Here is a 22,040-nt window from a genome sequence, read left to right on the forward strand (position 1 = left end):
TTGGAACTTGGCTGCTTATGGTCAGAGGCCTGGACAGTGGGCCTCGGCTTCTTCTTCTTCTTTTTTACAGAGAGGAAGGGAGAGGGAGAGAGAGTCAGAAACATCGATGAGAGAGAAACATCGATCAGCTGCCTCCTGCACACCTCCTACTGGGGACGTGCCCGCAACCAAGGTACATGCCCTTGACCGGAATCGAACCCGGGACCTTTCAGTCCGCAGGCCGATGCTCTATCCACTGAGCCACACCAGTCAGGCCTGGGCCTCGGCTTCTGAAAGGGCTCCTGGTGTAAGCTCCAGGCACGTCTGGAGGCCGCGGTTTTGGTGCGGCGGGTGGGGGGGGGGGGGGGGGGGGGTCAACGCGCTCTCCTCTGCGCATGCGCAGCTGCCGGCCTTGAGGTCTGGTCTGTTGTGTCTGAAACCTCCTGTGCCGGGCGGGACCCTCTGAGCGGCTCTGCGTGCGTGTGTGTGTGAGTGTGTGTGTCTGTGTGTGTGTGTGAGTGTGTGTGTGTGTGAGTGTGTGTGTCTGTCTGTGTGTGAGTGTGTGTGTGTCTGTGTCTGTGTATGTGTGTGAGAGTGTGTGTCTGTGTGTCTGTGTATGTGTGTGTGGGGGGGGCGGTGGGAGGGAGGGAGGGAGGGAGGAGTGAAAGTCAGGACCTGACAGCTCTCCGTTGGGGGCAGGAGAATGGAACCATTGGGGTTGCTCTGAAGCTACAAAAACCATGTGCCACGCAGGGTTCCTCGCCCGCCGCCCTCCCCTGGGTCGTTCTGTCCCTCCCGGGTCCCCTCTCTTCCCACGGGAGCCTGAGGATTGTGGTCCTTCTCAGGCCCGTCTGCGGACGCGGGGCCACGTGCTAACCTGACCCAGGGAAGGCCTGTGCGCCGGCCTTGCAAACTGCAGAGACCAGCGGTCACCACAAAGGATGGTCTGAAATTGACATCTTTTAAAGAGAGGCTTATGGTGGGTAGTCAAGTCCCCGGCCCGTATCTTTCCCCGACAAAGGTCATCTTCTCTCCTTACGGAGCCTGTGGTCTGTTTGCACCTAAGATAATGCACCTGTGAAAAGTCAGGGTCCCTTGTAACGTCCCCTTTTCTGGACCCCTCGGGGCGGAACAAATAGCGCTAGGACTGGTGTTGTTATTGTCATCCTGTTCATTGTTGGCTGCTGTCACCTACCCTGCACCCACCCGTGTAGAGGAGGCACGCGGCTATCCTTCCGCTTTTTATCCAGTCCCTCCCTAAGGCAGCACCAGTGGGTTTCTGGACCCACTGACCTCTCCTCCTGTGGCTGTAATGGATAAAACGGGGCGCAAAACTGCCCTTCCCCAGAGCGCTCCCCCAGTCCATTGAGAGCCCGCTTCCCCGCCATTGTCAACAGTTGGGGCTCAAATAAACTCACACAAATTCCTCACAGGTTTGCATGTTTTTACATGAATGGTTTCATTCTAAGTTTCCAAAATAGGCATTTACTTATTAACCAGAATGGGGAGAGGTGTGTTTTTTTTTTCTTCTTTCAACGAGAGTGACTCAGTGGAAAATTTCAAAAATGGCTTAGCCTTGTTTACAATACCGATAACCTCATCCAAGGCTTCTCCGGGGAAGGCCCTGAGGGCTTGGTGATGACCTTAATCACGTATTAGCCCTGCCCAACTCTTAATCCCCAATTCTACAAAACATTTATTTTTTGTCTCTAAAAAGGAGGAAAGGGAGCTGGTTAGGCATTGCAGGCAAATCTGCGCAGGCCAGAATGAGGGTCCAGGCACCTGCTTGTTGGAGATCAGCGTGATGCTCCCCGACTCAGACTCTACATACAAAGGAGTCAACTTGGGAGACGCTGACGACGCCTTGCCACCCTAGCAGTCAGCAGCTGTGCGTCGCAGCAGGTTGCCCAGGACCAAAGCAGAGAGGGTCGGACCTGCATTGCCAACATGTGCCCACCATCTAGATATCACTGCTGACATGTACACCTAAGGAACTGTTTGACATTGAAACGGGGACTCAGAACTGTTGGACGTTGAAATTGGGACTCAAACATTTTTTGTTATTATATGTTTATTTCTAGTCTGCAGAGGCAAGATTTTTTAAAGGAAAGAAATGGGGAAAAAATAGTTACAGAGGCAAAGAAGCATTGAACAGACTGTCAAACTACAGCGGGAAGGCAGGGGAGGTTTGGGGGGGGTGGGCGGCTGTAAGAGATCAACCAAAGGACTTGTACGCATGCGTATCAGCATAACCAATGGATACAAGACACTGGGGGGGGGGGGGGGGGGCAGGTAAAGGCATGTACTGGTGGGTAGGGGAGGCCGGGGGAGGTCAATGGGGAAAAAAAAGGAGACATATGTACTACTATTTGTAATACTTCAAACAATAAAAAAAAAAAAAGGAGTCAACTAGTAAATGTTCAAATGTTGAAGAAAAGGAAGAGGTTTTAATTTTCAATCCTTTGTCAGCCTTCCCATCTTTCCAAACGCTAGACCCTTAGGGCCAGAGCTTCTTCACAGCCAGGCTTACACTTTCTCCAAAACAGAAAAGGCCGTCAAAATACGTCTTTTAAAACAGGAATATTAAAAGGATTGAAAGGAAAAGTCCCTCCGCCGACAAATCCACCACCCTTACTATGTCTACATTCCCCAAGAAAGCATTTCATAATGTACTCGTTTCTCAGTGGAAGTAAAAAGAAAGATTGAGCGAACCTCTTTTTCAGCGTCATACAACAGGAAAACGCAGCCAATTTACCAACTAGCACGAAAAAACAATTCAGACAGAAAAGAAACGAAAGCTTTTCTAGGAAATGAAATCTGCCCCCAGCCTGAATAACAGGTTCACCGGCCAATCACAACGTTGAGATGTTCATCTCTTCCCCTCGCTCCGCCCCGTGATGACCGAATTAAAAAAAAAAAAAACAGACACACGCAGCGCCTGTGGTTCTCAATCAGGTCCGCCAACATTCTATTTAAAGGGCTGGGTGAAGCCTGAACCGACACTGCAACTGCTGCCATGTCTGGTCGCGGTAAAGGCGGGAAGGGCCTGGGGAAGGGCGGCGCCAAGCGCCACCGCAAGGTGCTGCGCGACAACATCCAGGGCATCACCAAGCCCGCCATCCGGCGCCTGGCGCGGCGCGGCGGCGTCAAGCGCATCTCCGGGCTCATCTACGAGGAGACGCGCGGGGTGCTCAAGGTGTTCCTGGAGAACGTGATCCGCGACGCCGTCACCTACACGGAGCACGCCAAGCGCAAGACGGTCACGGCCATGGACGTGGTGTACGCGCTCAAGCGCCAGGGCCGCACCCTCTACGGCTTTGGCGGCTGAGCCCGTCTCCCCCCTCGTCTCCCCCCAAAGGCCCTTTTCAGGGCCGCCCACTGCCTCTCGGAAGAGCTGAGCGCGCTGCCGTGTTCGTGTTCCTGTGGATTTTGTCCGTATTCGATGCTAGCGCGGCCTTAATGCTTACTTCGCAGGGGCGCTGGCGCCCTTGGCCCATCGCGGGGCGGGGGGAAGCGGGGCTTCTGGGGTGACACGCAGAGGGGAGAGGTCCTAGCCAGGTTCGGACTTGCATCGGAGAATACGAATTTCTGGAGGCTCCACTCTGCCATGTCCACGCCCCCCCCGCCGCCATGAAAGGCTCAACCACAGGCCTAGGTTGGGGAGAAGTTCCCTGTGGCGCGGAGCCGTGGGGGGGAGGGGGGGGGGAGGGGGAGGGGGAGGGGGGGGAGGGGGAGGGGGGGAGGGGGAGGGCGAGGGCGGGGAGTTGAACAGAAATTACACATCAGGTGTGTGCGGTGCAGCGAGACGACCACAGGAACCCCCGGGGTTGGAATCCGGCCTGGACAGAAAGGCTGGGTGTTAACTCCTAACCTGCCTGCCCGGGCGATGTCGGGAAGGGAAAGCTCTTCACACTTTGTGAACTCCCCCCCGCCCCGCTTCTTTCCAGGATTTGGGTGTAAATGGAATTACCTTTGCGGGTTTCTGTTGTCAGACTGGGCCCCGCCCTCAGCCCGAGGCCAAGCTGTTTGCAAATTGCCTTTGACTGAGGGGGTCGGGGCTCGAACTCGGGTCTCTAACTCCCTCCGCCCGGACGGCCCTGCTTTGCGTTTGTGAAAGGAGATCTTTCCTGCGGCACCAGCTCTCCTGCGCCTGCCCCACCCCACTCCCAGGACTCCCAGCTGTTTTTCCTTTTTTCACTTTCCTTTTTATTATTTAGTTTTATTTTTATTTTTTCATTTTCCATTTTAAATGTGCCAGCTATAAACGGTGGACAATTTTTTGTCGTTATGGACCAAATATGACAATATGGTTATAAAAAGTTTTATGTCTGTCCTCAGGTTGAATCCACAGACTCGCTTTCTGTTACAAAACCAAAGGCCTTTTGAAGATTTCCAGAAACATCTCACGATGGGCTGCTGGGCGTTCGGGAGCTCATTCCTCTGGCCTGACCCGCACGGTTATGTCAATGAGCCTCTTGGGGACAAGCTCCCAGGGACAATACCCGGTGCGGGCGGAAAACCACGTTAAATTTCGGGGCTGGGACTACAGGGCCATTTTTCTGTGGCTAAAGGAAGGATTAATTGCTGTTCCCAGAACGGCAGAGAAAACCTTGGTGGGTTTTTTTGTTGTTTTATTGATTTCAGAGAAGGGAGAGAGAGAAACATCAATGATGAGAATCATGGATGGGCTGCCTCTTGCACGCCCCCTACTGGGGATGGAGCCTGCAACCCAGGCACGTGCCCTGACCAGGCATTGAACTGTGACCTCCTGGTTCATAGGTCAACCCTCAACCACTGAGCCACACCCTCAGGCTGTTTCTAACTTGCCGTGTGCCAGGCGCTAAAAGGCCGGAGGACCGCAGGTGCGCATCGGGTCTTGGAACGGGTTATGGACGTTGTGATTTGAGTGATGCTGGGAGACCGGTGGCTGCAGGGCTGAATGAGGCCAGTGGTTGGTCCTCTTTCCTCGGAGTTATGAGGGTCTGCGGGTCCGAGGTCAGTCCACCGCTGGTCAGGTAAACAAAGCCTATTTCCAGAGCAGAAAATGTCCAGCCTCCAAGGAAACTGGGCATCATATCCAAGCAAGGCTTGGACTCGGGCTGATTCTGCACAAACTGAAGCCATGATGTTAAGTCGTTTTCCATATGCGATGCGATTTAAATATTTTCCTTAGAGGCCCAATGATACAAATGAGTTCTGAAAGGCGAGGAGCTAGTGAGCCACTTGGAGAAGATGCTCGAATTGAAAGGATGTGGAACATCCTTTTGCACTCAAATACCAAGGCCCAAAATAGGATTAACAGTATGAATTTAATATTTACGATGATTTTAAAATAAGAATGCCAAATCACAAATTAAGTGAAAACAAGCTAATTTTAAAAGAAACATGCATATAGTTGGAGCGTTTTCCAATACAAGTTTTTGTTTACAAATGTTTGATTCAGACCCTAACTGTGCGGCGTCCAACATTTCCCTAAAGACTAGGGTTAGCATTTTTCTGCCTGTGGGGCACCATCTATACACTCTTCCTAAATAAAATACATGGAATCACAACCGTATTAAACAGAGCAATCATATTATCAAACCAACTTTTAAAAAGCGTGACAATAACATAGTAACTATATACTATGGAAATGAGGATATATAGTATTTCAATATTCTTGTGACAACTAAATATTTGTGATTTTTACTGGCTAATCACACTAAAAAAACCAGTTTAACATTAAAAATGTAAAAAAAAAAAACCTTTATAATCCAAATTCTGACACTTTGATGTCTGTGTATGACCCCTATCATGCCCGTGGACACCAGACTTAACCTTTTGCTCAGCGGGCATGGCTCAGTGGTTGAGCATCAACCTATGAACCAGGTGGTCAGGGTTCAATTCCCGGTCAGGGCACATGCCGGGGTGGTGGGCTCGATCCCCAGAGGGGCGTGTGCAGGAGGCAGCCGATTCTCCTCCTTGATGCTTCCCACCCTCTCTGCAATAATTAAAACTCATTAGGGTGACACCACGTAAAAGTGTAAAATGCAATGCGGCGCTTGTTAAAGAAAAATTAAGCTCAGTTGGGGCTGTGAGCAGCTCTCCACTCCTCTACATACACTGGCATTCCCAGCCGAGTAGAAGCGCACACAGGCAGGTATTGTAGCCGCGTACAACCTGGAACCGGGCAACACGAGTCCTTCTAGGTCCACCTGTCCACGTCCCACTAAACATCTCATCTCTCCAAGGGGTTGACCTGGAAGTCACGAGCTCCCGGAAGCCCCCAGTGCTACGCCCTTTTACGACGACTTGGGTGGCTCTTAAAAGAGCCTTTGGGTTTATTTTGTGCCGTTTTCTCTTGTGAAGATTGGCCTTTTACTTCTTAGATGCTGCCTTCCTGGGCTTGGTCTTCTGCTGGGTCCCCTTGGGCCTCCCGGCCGTGGGCTTGTCGGCCTTGGCCTTGGCCGGACTCTTGCGCGGGGGCCTGCCCTTGGGCCCGGCCGCCTTCCTCACGCCTCGGGCGGCTTTCGGAGACGCCGATGCCCTCGGCTTCTGAGCTCTCTTGTTGGCGTTGGAGCTCTTGGGCGACTTGGACTCCCTGGACAAGACCAGCTTCTTGCTCTTGGCGGAGGCGGCCTTCTTGACCTTGACCAGCTCGGGAGCCGCCTTCTTGCTGAGCCGGAAGGAGCCCGAGGCGCCGGTGCCCTTGGTCTGCACCAGGGTGCCCTTGCTCACCAGGCTCTTGAGCACCAGCTTGATGCGGCTGTTGTTCTTGTCCACGTCGTAGCCCGCGGCCGCCAGCGCCTTCTTGAGCGCGGCCAGCGACATGCCCGCCCGCTCCTGCGACAGCGACAAGGCCTCCGTGATCACCTTGGACACCGACGGGCTTGGAGTCTTGCGATTCACACCCGCCAGGCCCACCTGCTTCTTTCCTCGCTTCTTGATGTTAGGCTTCGCCATGAAAGCCGGGCCAGGCTCAGCCGGGTCCACAGGGGCCGTCTCGGACATCCCAGGGCAGAGAGTCCACAGATGCGAGCCAGGGGGGAGGAGGGGTCAAGCGCCGTGAGGCGGGGCCCTCACGCCTTATATAGGGCAGGGCGTGCTCTGATTGGTGCGTCGCGTAGGCCTCGCCCCGCCCCTCGAGGGGAGGAGCGTTTGTGTTTGTTTTCCCCCCAAAACTTGAAGCCCACAAAAATCCTCTGCACAGAAGGGCCCAGTTCCCCTGCGGGAGGATGCTTGGAGATCTGGACTTCACACGCCTTCCAACCTTTTCATGAAAAATGGCCCACGATGCCCAAACGATTCCACAAACCCCTCGATTCTCAGCAAATTCAAGGAGAAGCACCAAATTTCCTCTTTTCCTTGTAAATGTAACTTTGCTTTTTAGCAGGAGACTTATCCCAACTTTTCTCCATGACCTTCCAAATGGTTGAGTGGAGAAAAGACATTAGTCCTGCCCCAAATTTCATGGACAATTGTGCATGTATATGAAGGAACTAACACAGATCTCTTAGAGGCCTCGATGCAGAATTGGATGCTTCTAGAATCGTCTAAAAACTGCAGGGTCTGCCCTTATTTGGGCAAACACAACCTGAACAGCCATAATCTGCAAGGTGTGTGGGTTGCTTCTGACTAAAACCAGCCCTGGGTCCCCGCAGCCTGATCAGAGAGCCTCGAGGATGGAGCAAGTAGCACTGGTCTCACACATGGTGTCTGCCTGGTCCAAACCAGGTCACCCAGCCGGGCTGCGTGGCTCAGTGGTTGAGCGTCGACCTGTGAACCAGGAGGCTGTGGTTCGATTCCCCATCAGGGCGCATGCCCAGGTTGTGGACTTGATCCCGGGCAGGGGGCATGCAGGAGGCAGCCCGTCCATGATTCTCTCTCATCATTGATGTTTCTCTCTCTGTCTTCCATCCACTCTGAAATCAATAAAAACATATTAAAAATAAATAAATTAGGTCACCTTCATGGGTGTTGTCCTCAACTGAGAGTTGCTTCTGGCTTCATTCATTCAAATCGCCACCCCAACCCATCCCTTTGAACCCCCCTCCCCGCCCAGTACGCAAATACAGACAAACAGATACAGTCCCCACCCTCAATGAACTAAACAACGTGAGGCCGGGACCCCGGCCTGAGGAGCTGAGTGGGAACCAGAGGCCCAGACCACAGGCCCAGGCGTGGGCTGGCAGGCGTGTCTGCAGAGCGGTGGGACGGGAGGTCTGGGGACAATTGTCCAGGATGTTTCTCTGCGTGTCCTGGAACTCACCTTAGGGAGAGGTCAGGATCTGAGTTTGCTCACGAAGGTGGGGCCTCCCAGAAGGAGCAGTGCAGTGGGGTCAGAGGCCAGGGGTCAGCAGCGTACACCGTGGGAAGATGCCCCCATGCTTGCCTGAGAAGCTGGCAGTCCCGCAGACCTCAGAGAAGCGGGCGGTTTTCCCAGAGAAGGTGTGTGTGTTGTTGCAGTTGTCTTGATACAGTCAAGAGAACCGTTCCCCTGGGGAAGTTAGGAGGCGTATGGGAGAAGGTGGCCCTCGCCGGTTTGGTTCAGCGGATAGAGCCTCCGCCTGTGGACTGACGGGTCCCCACCCCCACCCAGTTGGATTTCCATCAAGGGCACAGGCCGGGATTACGGGCTCCATCCCCAGGAGGGGGCATGCAGGAGGCAGCCCATCCGTGATTCTCATCTTGATGTCCCTATCTCTCTCTCTCCCTCTCCTTTCCTCTCTGAAATCAGTAAGAATATATTTTAAAATATCGATAAAAGGAAGAGACAAGGTAGGTAAGAGTAGTTTCAGTGGAATGCAGCCAAACACAGTTTTGTACTCCAGCAGGGTCCTAGGCAGAGGAGGCACCTGATAAATATTAGGTGTTTATTTTGTTGTTGCTGTTTTTTAACCTAAGATCCTACTTATTTTTACATAGTGCCTCCCCATGGAACGATTACAGTTATGTCCATCGTTTTTCAGCAGTTTGTTTCTTATGGGGTCATAGCTAATAAAAATGTGTGGGGAAAATTACCCTCACTAATAATGAAATAAGTAAAACTTCCAAAAAATTTTTTTGGCCTATCAGGTTAATGTGGCTTTTTTTTTTTTTAATCTGTGTAAATATGAGTTCTGTAACACAGAAATTTCCATATTATGTTGGAATTATTATTTGACATGGCTTTTCTGAATGATAAGTTGGCAATGTGTATTAAGAGCCTTGAAAATGATTTTATCTTGTGGTTTAGTATTTCTACTTCTAGAATTCTCTCCAAAGGAAATAATCGAATATTAAAATAAAGATTTATGTACAAGGATGTGTGACTTGTGTGATCTATAATGCATAAAGATGGAACTCAATCTAAACAGCCAATAACAGAAGACTAATTACACAAATAGCAACATCTACAAAAATTGTATTTCTAAGCATATTCCCTAGAAAATCGTATGTGTAAATATATAGTACGATACCTACATTTGTTTTATTTCTCTTTTCACAAATTTCTGCAATGTACATTTAATATTTTTATACTCAGAGGAAAGAACGTGACGTTTTAGCCAGGTTCTTAATTATCCTTCCACAACTGTTAGAAATATGCCTTTATTTTCTAGTACCTCGCATTTTCATTGGTTAGTGAGATTTCACAGTGTCCAGCAGTGACCAGTGATGGGGAGAGACGTGCCTAAAGCCCATTTGCTCCTCCTGTAAAAAGGGAGAGACTGGTTAATTCACTTCTACAATCCATCAGATACCTGATATTGTACTCGACGCTGAGAATGGCAGTCCTAATGGTGATGGGCAACGTTCCCTGGGGTCTGTTCAGTGCCAGGCACTGTTCTAGGCACTTCGTAGGTCTCCCAGTGCATTTAATCTGCGACAACCTCCCATCATTCTCTCTGATGTGGGGGATGAGGAGAGGAGGGCTAGGAGAGGCAGAGTTTCCCAGGGGCCACAGCTATTGGGTGTTGACCCACAACCCCTAGCATCTGAGTCTATGTACACTCTTAAATAAAGGACGGATATGATCTTGTCAGTGTCCTGTACTTATATTTAAGCTTTTTTTTTACCTATTTATTTTTTAAAATTGTTTTTCATTGATTTCAGAGAGGAAAGGAGAGGGAGATAGAAACATCAATGATAACCCTAGCCAGTTTGGCTCAGTGGATAGAGCATTGGCCTGCGGACCGAAGGGTCTCAGGTTCGATTCCCGGTCAAGGGCATGTACCTTGGTTGCGGGCACATCCCCAGTGGGAGGTGTGCAGGAAGCGGCTGATCGATGTTTCTCTCTCATCCATGTTTCTAACTCTCTGTCCCTTCCCCTTCCTCTCTGTAAAAATCAATAAAATATATTTTTTTTTAAAAAAAAGAAACATCCATGATAAGAGAATCATTGATGGGCTGCCTCCTACATCCTCCCGACTGGGGATCGAGCCCACAATCCAGGAATGTGCCCTTGACTGGAACTGAACTCAGGACCCTTCAGTCCTCGACCTTGTTCATAGGTCAGCGCCCAACCTCTGAGCCACTGCGGGTGGGTGAGCCCAGACCCTATTGGGTGACACCTAGACAATTAAGTGGAAACTGTGGCAGCTACCCACAAACTGTGGCCGTTACCCACAAACTGTGGCAGCTACCCACAAACTGTGGCTGTTACCCACAAACTGTGGCAGCTACCCACAAACTGTGGCCGTTACCCACAGCCACGGAGCAGCTGGTCACGGGACCCTCCCGGGAAGGCCCGGGCCAGGCAGATGCCTGCAGGGCGAGGAGGAGTTTTCAAGGCAGGAAGGAGGGAGAGGGGGAATCTAAGAGAGGTCCACCATACATGGGAGGCAGGAGACTGGGAAAAGCAGGGTGTGGGCAAATCAGGCTGCAGAACAAGAGAGAGAGGAACAAGAAGAAAAAAAAGAAGAGAAAATAACAAACAAAAAGACGGGGGCGGGGGAGAGAAAGAGAGAGAGAGAGAGAGAGAGAGGGAGAGAGAGAGAGAGAGAGAGAGATGAGGCCACAGGCAGTGTGCTGGCCAAGGCCCGGTCACACTAAGGGTCAGGTATTTGGAAAATCTTAAAAGCAGGTTCAGGCCCATCCCAGAGCCTACACTTCCTCGTGGTGGAGCAGTGTTGTGCAGCCACGGCGCGGGCACGATCCGTGTCTGGTCTGTGTCTCACAGCTGCCATCTCATGCCACCCTCACCCCATCTCCTAGAGTGCGTAATTGTTACCACCCCCAGGCTCAGAGCAGTGCGGTTGTCATAGGAACTCAGACATTTAGCTAATTGTTAACATCCTGTGTGAACAAGGTGTGAAAGCAATAGATTGGTTTCATCCAACAACATCAAAAAGGTAATTTACAGCCCTGGCCGGTGTGGCTCAGTGGATACTGCATCGGCCTGCGGACCGAAAGGGTCTAGGGTTCGATTCCAGTCAAGGGCACGTACCTTGGTTGCAGGCTCCTCCCCAGCCCCGGCCCTGGTCAGGGCGTGTGCAGAGGCAACCAATCCATGTGTTTCTCTCACATCGATGTGTTTCTACGTCTCTCTCTGTCTTTCCTTCTCTCTAAAATAAAATCAATGGAAAAATAAAATAATTTTTAAAAGATAATTTATAAAATAGAAAGAGGGGAGAAAGAAAAAAAATCTGCAGACTGTCTAGGAACAGGAAATGGCCGAACATTATTTTCTGTCGAAAAGAGCTTAAGATGAGCCATCTGTTCTTGCAGGAACCACGAAGTGTCAAAGGAAACAATTAGTGCTTTTCCAGAAACTCTCCCACTGCTGGGGAGAGTCGGTGGCAGCTGCCGGCTTCTGGGTGACCAGCGATGGGGCTCACCCACAGTTGTACCATTTCCGGCATCAGAATGTCTCAGTCCCGCCCCCCCCCCCCCCCCCCCCACCACCACCACTTTGGTTTCATAAAGGGAGTAACCATGTGGATTTCAGTCTCTGTCACATTTAGTCATCTGTATATCAGAGTAGGAGGGAAAAAAAGCTGAGGGCAATCACAAATAAGAAATATTTGAACTCCGCATTGTCTCCAAATACTTAACTGGCTTTTCTCAATTTGAAGAATCAGTTTCAAAGACTAGTTCGATTCAACTCACGTAAGTCAGGGTTTCTTAAAAATGATTTAAAGCTCCACAAAGGAACAATATGTTGAAAGTCGCTGGAGTTCAAAAGATTCCCTCTTCCTGCTAGTGTTTTGTGTTTGTCTTTTATCCAGTTCCAGAATAAAACTTAGAATATAGCAGTGAATTTATACAATGATAAATTCAATTCCAAAGTATATTTACCTTATCAGCATAAATAAGACAACACATAAGGTACTGAATTCACTATATTAACAAACAGTAAGAAATTCCCACTGTGGACGAAGAAAGGTCCACAGGCTGACCTGACCACCTCCGGGAAGGCCTGCGTGGAGGCCTTGCCAACTCCAGAGACCTAAAGTGACCACAAAGGATGGTCTGACGTTAGAAACCTTTCGTTAAAACGTCTATGGTGGGTAGTCATGTCCTAGGCCCGTGTCCTCCGGGACGAAGACCAACTTCCATCTTCACTGAGCCTGCTGTCTTTGTGATCTAAGATAACGTCCCTGTGAAATGTCAGGGCAACTTGTAACTTCCCTTTTCCCGACCCCTCAGGGCGCAACCCATGCCCCCGGGCGGAGACCAGGGTCCCCTCATTGTCATTGTTAGCACATTAATTGCTGACTGTTAACTCCCCTGCACCCACCTGTGTATCCATCATCTCACTTTCCATCCAATCCCAAGGGTTCCCCCCACTTTGCTGTCTCAGCCTCCCTGATCATCAGCAATAGATTCCATGCGACCCACTTCTGTCTCTTCCTTTGATGGTAATTTATTAAACAAGGTGAAAACCCGCCGCTATCCCAGTACACTGAGATCCTGCCACCGGCAAGTGTGGACGGTTTGGCTCAAATAAACTCACAAAAATTCTTTACAGGTTGGGATGATTCTGACGTTAACAGTCATGTGGACACAGTGTAGCTGCGCCAGAAGGAGGGAGTGGTCACATGAACGAGGGGGCGACCCATGTGAACGCGGGGGCACATCCCGTGAACAAGGCGGTGGGGCCACGTGAACAAGGGGGTGGGGCCCCAAGTGCCCATGACAGATCCCCTTGACACATTGAAAGTGGTCAAAACAGGCATATCCACTTCCCATTCCCATAAGGCGTGCGTATGTCCTTTACCCTATTAATCTATGGTCATTGGGAACTGTGTGAAAATAAGAGACTTGCATAAGTCAAATTATTATAGTGATGCATATTTTGTACCCTCCAAAGCAGAAACGGTCCAGGTTCCCGCAGATTTGGCCGGCAGTTACTCAATTTAATACTCATCTAAATTCTTAAACTGATGTATAGACTGCAAATTCAGTATTTGAGCTGACACACTGAACCCTTATGACACATTCAATCCTTCTTTCAACTTCATTTTTTTAAAGGATATGATCTACTAAAGGTGAATTTAGTTCAATGTCTAATTTATAATGGTAAATTTTTAAATGAAGTCATATTATCCAACTAGTAAACCTAATGGAAGAACTTTAGTAAACTCAAATTAGTTTTTTTCTTTTTTAGAAAATAAATTCTACATTTGCATACACTAGAATAGTGTGCTAACATTTCCCATCATGGCAAAAATAAAAAAAGGCATAGAGGCATTTTTTGTTGTTTTTTTTTTCTTTTTAACGGTTTTTTTTTTCCACAGAGGCATTTTTAAAGCAAAATTAAGCCAGTGAGATGGTCCAAAAGGTTATCTTGATTAGAAATGCGACTTTCCCCCTAGAAAGTTATATACCATACATTTAAATATTTAAGTTATTTAAAATAGTGGAATAGTTTGGTTTTGTTATTATCCTGTTACCTTCTAATATTTGTAACCTGTTAAATAAGATCACTAATTAAACTCACCGTTGTTGTTTTTTTGTCACAATTTAAAAAGTTAACACATATAAAGCATCAGGATTCTGATTTTTATTTGAGTTTATTTTAAAAAGTTTTTTAGTCTTTAGATAAGCCATTTAACATTTAAATTGACATCAGAACTGATTAATTTCCTGCAGAGGTAAACAATTGGCTCAAAATTAATGTGGACTCATAAAAGAAAATATTCTCAATCATGCCAGTTAGAGGAGCTAAGTGTGAATTTTGGACAAAATTTAAAGTTAGGTAAGAAGAGAACCACAGAATTATGTTGGTCAGTTAACGAAGCAGACGTGCAGTGAAGATCAGACACCCCTCATGAGCACCACTTCGGAGAAAATGGGTCAATTCTGATACCCTTCTAAGATTGGTAGGAAATTCTGGTTTCTAGGGCCATGTCCTTCACAGTAAGTTAAGGTTCGGGAACAACCTGTGTTTGTTTTATCCCTGCGTTACAGCCCTCTCTCTTCTGCCTCTTTAGTCCTGTTTACAATGACATTCTCCTTCTCTCTCCTCTCTAACCTGGGAGGACGTGACAGCACAAGAACTTAGAGCGAGGGAGGCACGCGCTTTGGAGGCGCTCAAGACCCTGGACCTGGAAGCAATCAGCGGGGTTTATCGGGCCTCGGCCAGGGCCTTGCACATGCGTCCCCGCCCTAACTAGGCCAGGTGACACCTTCCCCGGGCAGCCAGACCAGACAGCTGCTTTCAGACGGATGGAGGGCCCGCCTAGTGCCAAGGAGATCTTGGAAAAAACCACACGATCCTTCTAAATTACACAGCATTTCATCCTAGATTTAAAAGCCGGTTTTGTAATAGTAAACTTTATTTCCTGTAAACATGATTTCCATGTTTTTTTAGTACTTGTGATGTAGTTACATTTTCCTTTTCATGTATTTTGAGTTTTTGATAGACAGGGACAGGAAGAGAAAAATATCAGGAGAGACACACATCGGCTGCCTCCTGGGGATCGAACCCGGGACCTCTTGGTCCATAGGACGACGCTCAACCCACTGAACCACCCCAGCCGGACATCCCCCATGTTTCTACCAGAGAAAACACCGCTTAAACCCAAGGTGCGGAGAACGCATCCTAGACTTGGAAACAAAGTTACTTTGCGCTTAAGTCTTGGCCAAGAGCAAAGATGACACGCACCTAAGGGCGGGTCCCGTCTCCCAGCCCACAGCCTGTTTGTGGTTAGACCTGTATGACCTGCTTTAACCAACTTCGGCGCTTTGCCCCACCTCCATCACGCCGTTTTTCAAGTTTCTGACTACAGCGCTCTTTGGAAGAACGTGGGTGGCTCTGAAAAGAGCCTTTGGGTTAGGAGTCAGGCCGCTTACTTGCGCGTCTACTTGGAGCTGGTGTACTTGGTGACGGCCTTGGTGCCCTCGGACACGGCGTGCTTGGCCAGCTCGCCCGGCAGCAGCAGGCGCACGGCCGTCTGGATCTCGCGGGACGTGATGGTGGAGCGCTTGTTGTAATGCGCCAGGCGCGACGCCTCGCCCGCGATGCGCTCGAAGATGTCGTTGACGAAGGAGTTCATGATGCCCATGGCCTTGGACGAGATGCCGGTGTCGGGGTGCACCTGCTTGAGCACCTTGTACACGTACACCGAGTAGCTCTCCTTGCGGCTGCGCTTGCGCTTCTTGCCGTCCTTCTTCTGCGCCTTGGTCACCGCCTTCTTGGAGCCCTTCTTCGGGGCGGGCGCCGATTTGGCTGGTTCGGGCATTTTGATAAAGCTCAGGACACCTGGAGGAAAATGCAGCTGGGGCGAAATCTCTGCTACTTATAGGGACTTTATGCTAATGAGGGATGCAGAGAACCTCTGAGTTCATTGGCAGACAAACGCCCAGGCTGTCATCCTTGGGCCGGCCTATGCAAATGAGGCATGGAAATTAGACTGTTCTATTGGTTATGTGACTGAGTCCGTCCCTAGCTAATCAGACACCCCGGTTTGCTCCCAGGACCTGCCTATAAAACCGGCCATGTTCGACCTTCTCCCAGAACTGGTCTGCTTAGGCGAGGATCCAGCTTTCTTTTTGCAAAGACCTTTTTATTTTATCTTCCAATCTTTCAATGTCGGGACGCGGGAAGCAGGGCGGCAAGGCGCGCGCCAAGGCCAAGTCTCGCTCCTCGCGGGCCGGGCTGCAGTTCCCCGTGGGCCGCGTGCACCGCCTGCTCCGCAAGGGCAACTACGCCGAGCGGGTCGGGGCGGGCGCGCCCGTGTACCTGGCGGCCGTGCTGGAGTACCTGACGGCCGAGATCCTGGAGCTGGCGGGCAACGCGGCCCGCGACAACAAGAAGACGCGCATCATCCCGCGCCACCTGCAGCTGGCCATCCGCAACGACGAGGAGCTCAACAAGCTGCTGGGCAAGGTGACGATCGCGCAGGGCGGCGTGCTGCCCAACATCCAGGCCGTGCTGCTGCCCAAGAAGACCGAGAGCCACCACAAGGCCAAGGGCAAGTGATTGGACGGGCATCGCAGCTTCCGGAAACGCTTTGAAACCCAAAGGCTCTTTTCAGAGCCCCCTACCCACCTCCTGGGAAGAGCTGATGTCACTTTAGGTAGAAGAGGGAAAATACACAGAAAGGTAAGCTTGGTTTTTCTCCAAACCTGTGGCGGTGCAAACATTTTTATTCGAGCTGAAGAAAAGGCTCTAGTGTTGCTAAAAACGGAGCGGCCTGTACAGAATGCTCTCAAAATAACCACGCATTTCACACAGCCGCAGGGTCCGGAACCCGTGAACTGCAGCCCTGGGTGGAGGTCTCTAAACTTCAGGTCGCCTTGCAAATGACTGAGGTCGGGGGAGGCAAACTTGTCTCGCGGGTGTGTAACCGCCCCGCCCTACTCCCTGAGGGCGTGGGTCTCGGCTCCGGGTAAAGAACAATCAGGCACCATCTTAGAAGCTTCCTATGGAGGCGAACGGGGGCCCCTGAGACCTGTTCCCGGGCTGGCTGAGAACACACCCTGAATCTAGACTCGGGGCGCATCGTCTCCCCACTAACCATGGTGAGACTGTGGCCGATGAATAACCCTCCGGGACTCGGCTCTGTGCTCTGCAAATCGGGGTTAAGTTGATGGTGTCTTCCGCTTCTTGGGTCCGTTAACCATTTAATGCCCCTAACCTGTAGTTCAACAAACTATATTTTATACAATTACTACGTACTGGGATTTAAAAGAATACAACAGGGCCTTTGGCTTCCCCCACAACAGTTGCCAGGGATCCGATCATTTAGCTCAGTGGTCGGCAAACTCCTTAGTCCACAGAGCCAACTATCAACAGGACGATTGAAATTGCTTTTGAGAGCCAAATTTTTTAAACTTAAACTTCTAAAGCCACTTCAAAATAGACTCGCCCAGGCCGTGGTATTTTGTATTTTGTGGAAGAGCCACACTCAAGGGGCCGAAGACCTGCATGTGGCTCGCGAGCCGCAGTTTGCCGACCACGGATTTAGCTGCATCAACCCCAACAAGTGCCCATCTGGACGGAGGGGAACAAAATCCTTAGGATTCCCAGACCGCGTGGCTCAGGGGTTGAGCGTCAATCTATGAACCAGGGGGTCAGGGTTCGAGTCCCGGTCAGGGCACAGGCCCAGGTTGCAGGCTCCATCCCCAGTGTGGGGCGTGCAGGAGGCAGCCGATCACTGATTCTCATCATTGACATTTCTATCTCTCCCTTTCCTCGCTGAGATAAATAAGTATTTTTTTAAATATACTTTATTGATTTTTCACAGAGAGGAAGGGAGAGGGATAGAGAGCTAGAAACATCGATGAGAGAGAAACATCGATCAGCTGACCCTGCACACCTCCCACTGGGGATGTGCCTGCAACCAAGGTACTTGCCCTTGACCGGAATCGAACCCGGGACCTTTCAGTCTGCAGGCCTACGCTCTATCCACTGAGCCAAACCCAGTTTCGGCCTAAATAAGTATTTTTTTAAAGAGTATTAGGACACTGTTTTCCAGGGTTGAATGTCACCAAGGTTTTCTGGGTGGCCCATGATCTGGGGGGTCCCTCAGCCCAGATTGCGAGAGGGCACAGACCAGGCCAAGGGACCCCACCAGTGCGTGATCTGGGCAGGAGTTTGGCCAGCCAGGGAGGGACTGCGGGAGGGCCCCAGGGCGTGTCCACACCTCCAAGCTCAGTCCAGATCAGCCAGACCCCAGCCTCCCTCTCTTCCCCCCTCACCATGCAACCACCAGCCAGAGGCGTGGCAGGAGCTGTGCTAAAGGCAAACTGGGGGAAAAACAAGTGAGGCCTTCATGGCCCCCCATTGAGCGCCTGGTGGGGGGCAGAGGCGGGGGAGGGGGGCTTGATTCTAATGGGCAGCTGGACTGGGAATCATCAAACTGGGCTTTTGCTCAAGGCCCAGGCCCATGAGAGCAGGTTCTGTCCGCCCAGCGTTCCCTGTAGGTTGAACTGGGATCCTCGGGTCCGAATTGTCTCACCTGGGCCTCAGGACCCGCTTCACTCCCTGTCCAGGTTGCCTTTGAACCCAGCCCCGACACTGACCAGGTGTGTGAGCTGGGCCAGGTGCTGGCGCGCTCGCCACCTCCACGTCTTGGCTCACCTGTGGCTGGAACGGCTCAGCAGTGTGGGTTCTGAGCTCAGGGCACTACGCCCTCCCTGTGTCAGACACATTTGTACCTGCTCCCAGTCTGTGAGCTCATCTTCCCAACCCCCTTCGAGGTAAATCCTCTCCTATCCCGGTTTTATTTCATTTTAAATATTTTTTGTACTGATTTCAGAGAGAGGGAGAAAAACATCGACGAGAGAGAAACATTGATGGGCTGCCTCCTGCACACCCTCTACCAGGGATCAAGCCCACAACTTGGGCATGTGCCCTGACCGGGAATCAAACACAGGACCTCTTGGTCCATGGACAATGCTCAACCCACTGAGCCACACCAGCTGGGCCCCTGTCCTGACTGTCAAGCTGAGGAAACCGGGACGGAGCGTGAACAACTTCTGTGTCCCCAAGTCAGGAAGCCAGTGCTTCTAACCCCTGGCTAGTCTATATCTCCTGCCCCTAAGACACTATTGCCAGGACAATAAAACCGGTAAAAACTCTACACGTAATAGGTCAACGTTGCCAACATACCATAATGTCACAAATGGCATTCCTAAACTCAGGCCCGAAGTGAAGGGAAGGAGGCGAGATGTCCCTGGAACCGACATGGATGGCCGTGTGTGCAGTGCACACCCAGCAAGAAGCCACACGCTTGGTTTAGTGCGTGACAGGGGAAGCGAGGGGACAGGTGGGGAAAGGGCTTGGGCACGGACTCGATGAACCACTGTGGTGAGTAGTGAAAGGAGTTAGCGGATACTTGAGTTTGAACTCTCTCCTCTGGGCACCAAAAACCAAACTTTCTATTTGAGCATTTGGTTGGGAATGATACGCTGTGTTCGTTCCCTTTGTTTCTCACGTCTGCAGCCAGACCTTACAGTCAAGGACCTTAACTTGGTCAAATGTTGATAGCACACCCTAGCTGGTTTGGCTCCGTGGCTAGAGCATCAGCCTGGGGACTGAAGGGTCCCGGGTTCAACTCCTGGTCTGGGCACAAGCCCAGATTGCAGGCTCGATCCCCAGTGTGGGGCAGCAGGAGGCAGCTGATCAATGATTCTCTCTCTTCATTGATGCTTCTATCTCTCCTCTCCCTTCCTCTCTGAAATAAATGTAAAAAATAAATAAATAAAAAAGGTTGGTTGGTAGCATAGAGGCCCTGCATGAAATTGACACTTGAGAAAGTTTGCTGGTGAGTGATAAACTCAGTGGCTTCCCTAGAGCAGGTCTCTACCACGTCCTCAGGGGCCGGTACGGGGGGACCATTTTAATGGATGAAAGTGAAAAACCCAGGACCTCCAATCCCTAAAGACCGCCAGGCACCAGGGACAAAGTTGATCCAAGGCAAGCATGTCAAACTCACCGCCCACGACAGCCATGGGCAAACTACGGCCCGCGGGCCGGATGCGGCCCGTTCGGCTGTTCTATCCGGCCCGCGGAGCCGAAAGAGCGGAGGGTTCTCTTGCTCTTTCCTCCGTTCCTTTACTTTGAATTTATATTAGTTCACACAAACACTCCATCCATGCTTTTGTTCCGGCCCTCCGGTCCAGTTTAAGAACCCATTGTGGCCCTTGAGTCAAAAAGTTTGCCCACCCCTGGCCCATGGGCTGCATGTGGCCCACACCGAATACTTTTGTGGCCCAGCAGTATATAACGGTGTGAGCAGTTATTTACAACTAGAGGCCCGGTGCATGAAATTTGTGCACTCGGTGGTGGGGGGGGGGTTGTTCCTTCAGCCCAGATTGCGAGAGGGCACAGACCAGGCCAAGGGACCCCACCAGTGTGTGATCTGGGCAGGAGGTTGGCCAGCCGGGGAGGGCCCCAGGGCGTGTCCAGCCCTTCCAGATCAGCTGGACCCCAGCAGTAAGCTATCCTACAGGTTGAAGCATCTTCTCCCTGGTGGTCAGTGCACGTCATAGGGAGCAGTTGAGCGGGCTTAGCATATCATTAGCATATTACACTTTGATTGGTTGAATGGCCGACCAGATGATTGGACACTTAGCACATTAGGCTTTTATTTTATAGGACTAGAGGCCCAGTGCAGGAATTTGTGCATGGGTGGGGTCCAGCCAGCCTGCCCCAATGGGGGCTCTTCGGGCCAGCCGGCGGCTGGGAGAGGCCGCAGGTGGTTGGCCAGCTGGCCTTGCCCCCGATTGGGGTATTGGAGGCCGATTGGGGGCTGGGTCGGGCGGGGGAGGGGGGACGCTGATTGGGGCCCAGATCAAGCTGGTTAGGTGCTGCAGTGCACGTCACAGCCACGTCTCTACCATGTCCTCAGTGGCCAACAGGGCGGCGGGGGTTGGGGGGGTGAGGGTGGGACCATTTTAATGGATGACAGTGAAAAACCCAGGACCTCCAATCCCTGAAGACCGTCAGGTACCAGGGACGACGTTGATCCAAGGCAAGTCGTTCTGGTTGTCCTGGTCGGTCCGGATGCTGGGCTTTTATATGTAGAGATTGGGAAAGGAAATAAGTCCCCTGTCAGACCCAGGATTACTGACAGTCACCTGGGGTCGGTTTTGAAAGTGATCACGGTGAACAAGCTTTCCCCCGACGTAGGAAAGAGGGGGCAGAGCAGAGATGCCAAGTGCCGGGAAGAAAACAGGAATGTTACTGTTGCTCTTGTGCTTGTTTTTTTTATACTTTTCTAAACAAACCTACGTTTCTATGAAAACTGAAGCTCTTGTTTTTTCGAGGCTCACGTACACTTAAACCTTGTTTATTTGGCCCGTGGTAGCCTTTGAGTTTGACATGCTTGGTCTACGTAAGGGGTTTACTGAGAAGCCAGGCTGAGGCAGAATCATCCGTTGGGTATCTGGGGCGTCCCAGACACAGCACATCGGCTTGACATAGCATCACCGTGTGTTAGACTTCTTTTTATTTAAAAAAACAAACAAACAAACATATTTTTATTGATTTCAGAGGAAGGGAGAGGGAGAAAGAGGAATATCAATGATGACAGAGAATCTGATTAGGCTGCCTCCTGCACACTTCCCTACTGGGGGTGGAGCCTGAAACCTGGGCATCGAACCGTGACCTCCTGGTTCATAGGTGGATGCTCAAACACTGAGCTACACCGGCAGGCTAAACCTCTTTTTATATTTTCAACTAATCTGTGCAGCAATATCCTTTCCTTCATCCACCCCTCACTCCCTGTGTTGTTGTTTTTTTTTAATGTATCATTTGAACACTTTTTTTACAAGTATGGTAAATTTTATTATGAATTGTAAACAATTACATGTATTTTTAGGTTAGAATTAGGTTAACATGTAAGGGTTTTTCATCTGTTGATCCAAAGTTAGAATTACAAATGCAAAGAAATATTCCTATCAAGTATCATGTGTGAGTATTACTGGAAGATATTAGGAGTTCAATGGAGGATCCCTCGTGCATACTGAAATTGATAACTAGGGGTCATATCTAGCACAGGAATTCTTCCCTCTGTTTTCCTCCAAAACCTGAATATTGTACCAAGACAGGTTAGCATCACCAGGAGAGCTACCGAAGGACAGCCACCGCCTGCATTGACACTAGAAACCAGCACCATTAATAAGTAGACAAACCTTATGGGGGCGGGGGG

At 50.5% G+C, this 22,040-nt stretch overlaps 4 protein-coding genes across 4 annotated transcripts; 2 read left to right on the forward strand and 2 right to left on the reverse strand.

The window, feature by feature from the left end:
- Window positions 1-2,995: 2,995 nt before the first annotated feature.
- On the forward strand, window positions 2,996-3,307 carry LOC308237508 (histone H4; the record flags this gene model as incomplete). The annotated part of the gene is made up of 1 exon (XM_080648241.1): window positions 2,996-3,307. One exon carries the CDS (start codon window positions 2,996-2,998, stop codon window positions 3,305-3,307), a length of 312 nt encoding a protein of 103 aa, XP_080504367.1.
- A 3,029-nt stretch (window positions 3,308-6,336) lies between these two features.
- H1-6 (H1.6 linker histone, cluster member) lies at window positions 6,337-6,969 on the reverse strand (the record flags this gene model as incomplete). Its single annotated transcript, XM_080648213.1, has 1 exon — window positions 6,337-6,969. One exon carries the CDS (start codon window positions 6,967-6,969, stop codon window positions 6,337-6,339), a length of 633 nt encoding a protein of 210 aa, XP_080504339.1.
- A 6,707-nt stretch (window positions 6,970-13,676) lies between these two features.
- LOC308237495 (histone H2B type 1-C/E/F/G/I) lies at window positions 13,677-15,623 on the reverse strand (the record flags this gene model as incomplete). The annotated part of the gene is made up of 1 exon (XM_080648228.1): window positions 13,677-15,623. One exon carries the CDS (start codon window positions 15,621-15,623, stop codon window positions 15,243-15,245), a length of 381 nt encoding a protein of 126 aa, XP_080504354.1. The 3' UTR covers window positions 13,677-15,242.
- A 347-nt stretch (window positions 15,624-15,970) lies between these two features.
- On the forward strand, window positions 15,971-16,363 carry LOC308237490 (histone H2A type 1; the record flags this gene model as incomplete). The annotated part of the gene is made up of 1 exon (XM_080648223.1): window positions 15,971-16,363. The coding sequence occupies one exon, from the start codon at window positions 15,971-15,973 to the stop codon at window positions 16,361-16,363; it is 393 nt and encodes a 130-aa protein (XP_080504349.1).
- Window positions 16,364-22,040: the final 5,677 nt, after the last annotated feature.

This window comes from Plecotus auritus, assembly GCF_963455305.1.
Source record: "Plecotus auritus genome assembly, chromosome: 12".
Lineage (NCBI taxonomy): Eukaryota > Metazoa > Chordata > Mammalia > Chiroptera > Vespertilionidae > Plecotus > Plecotus auritus.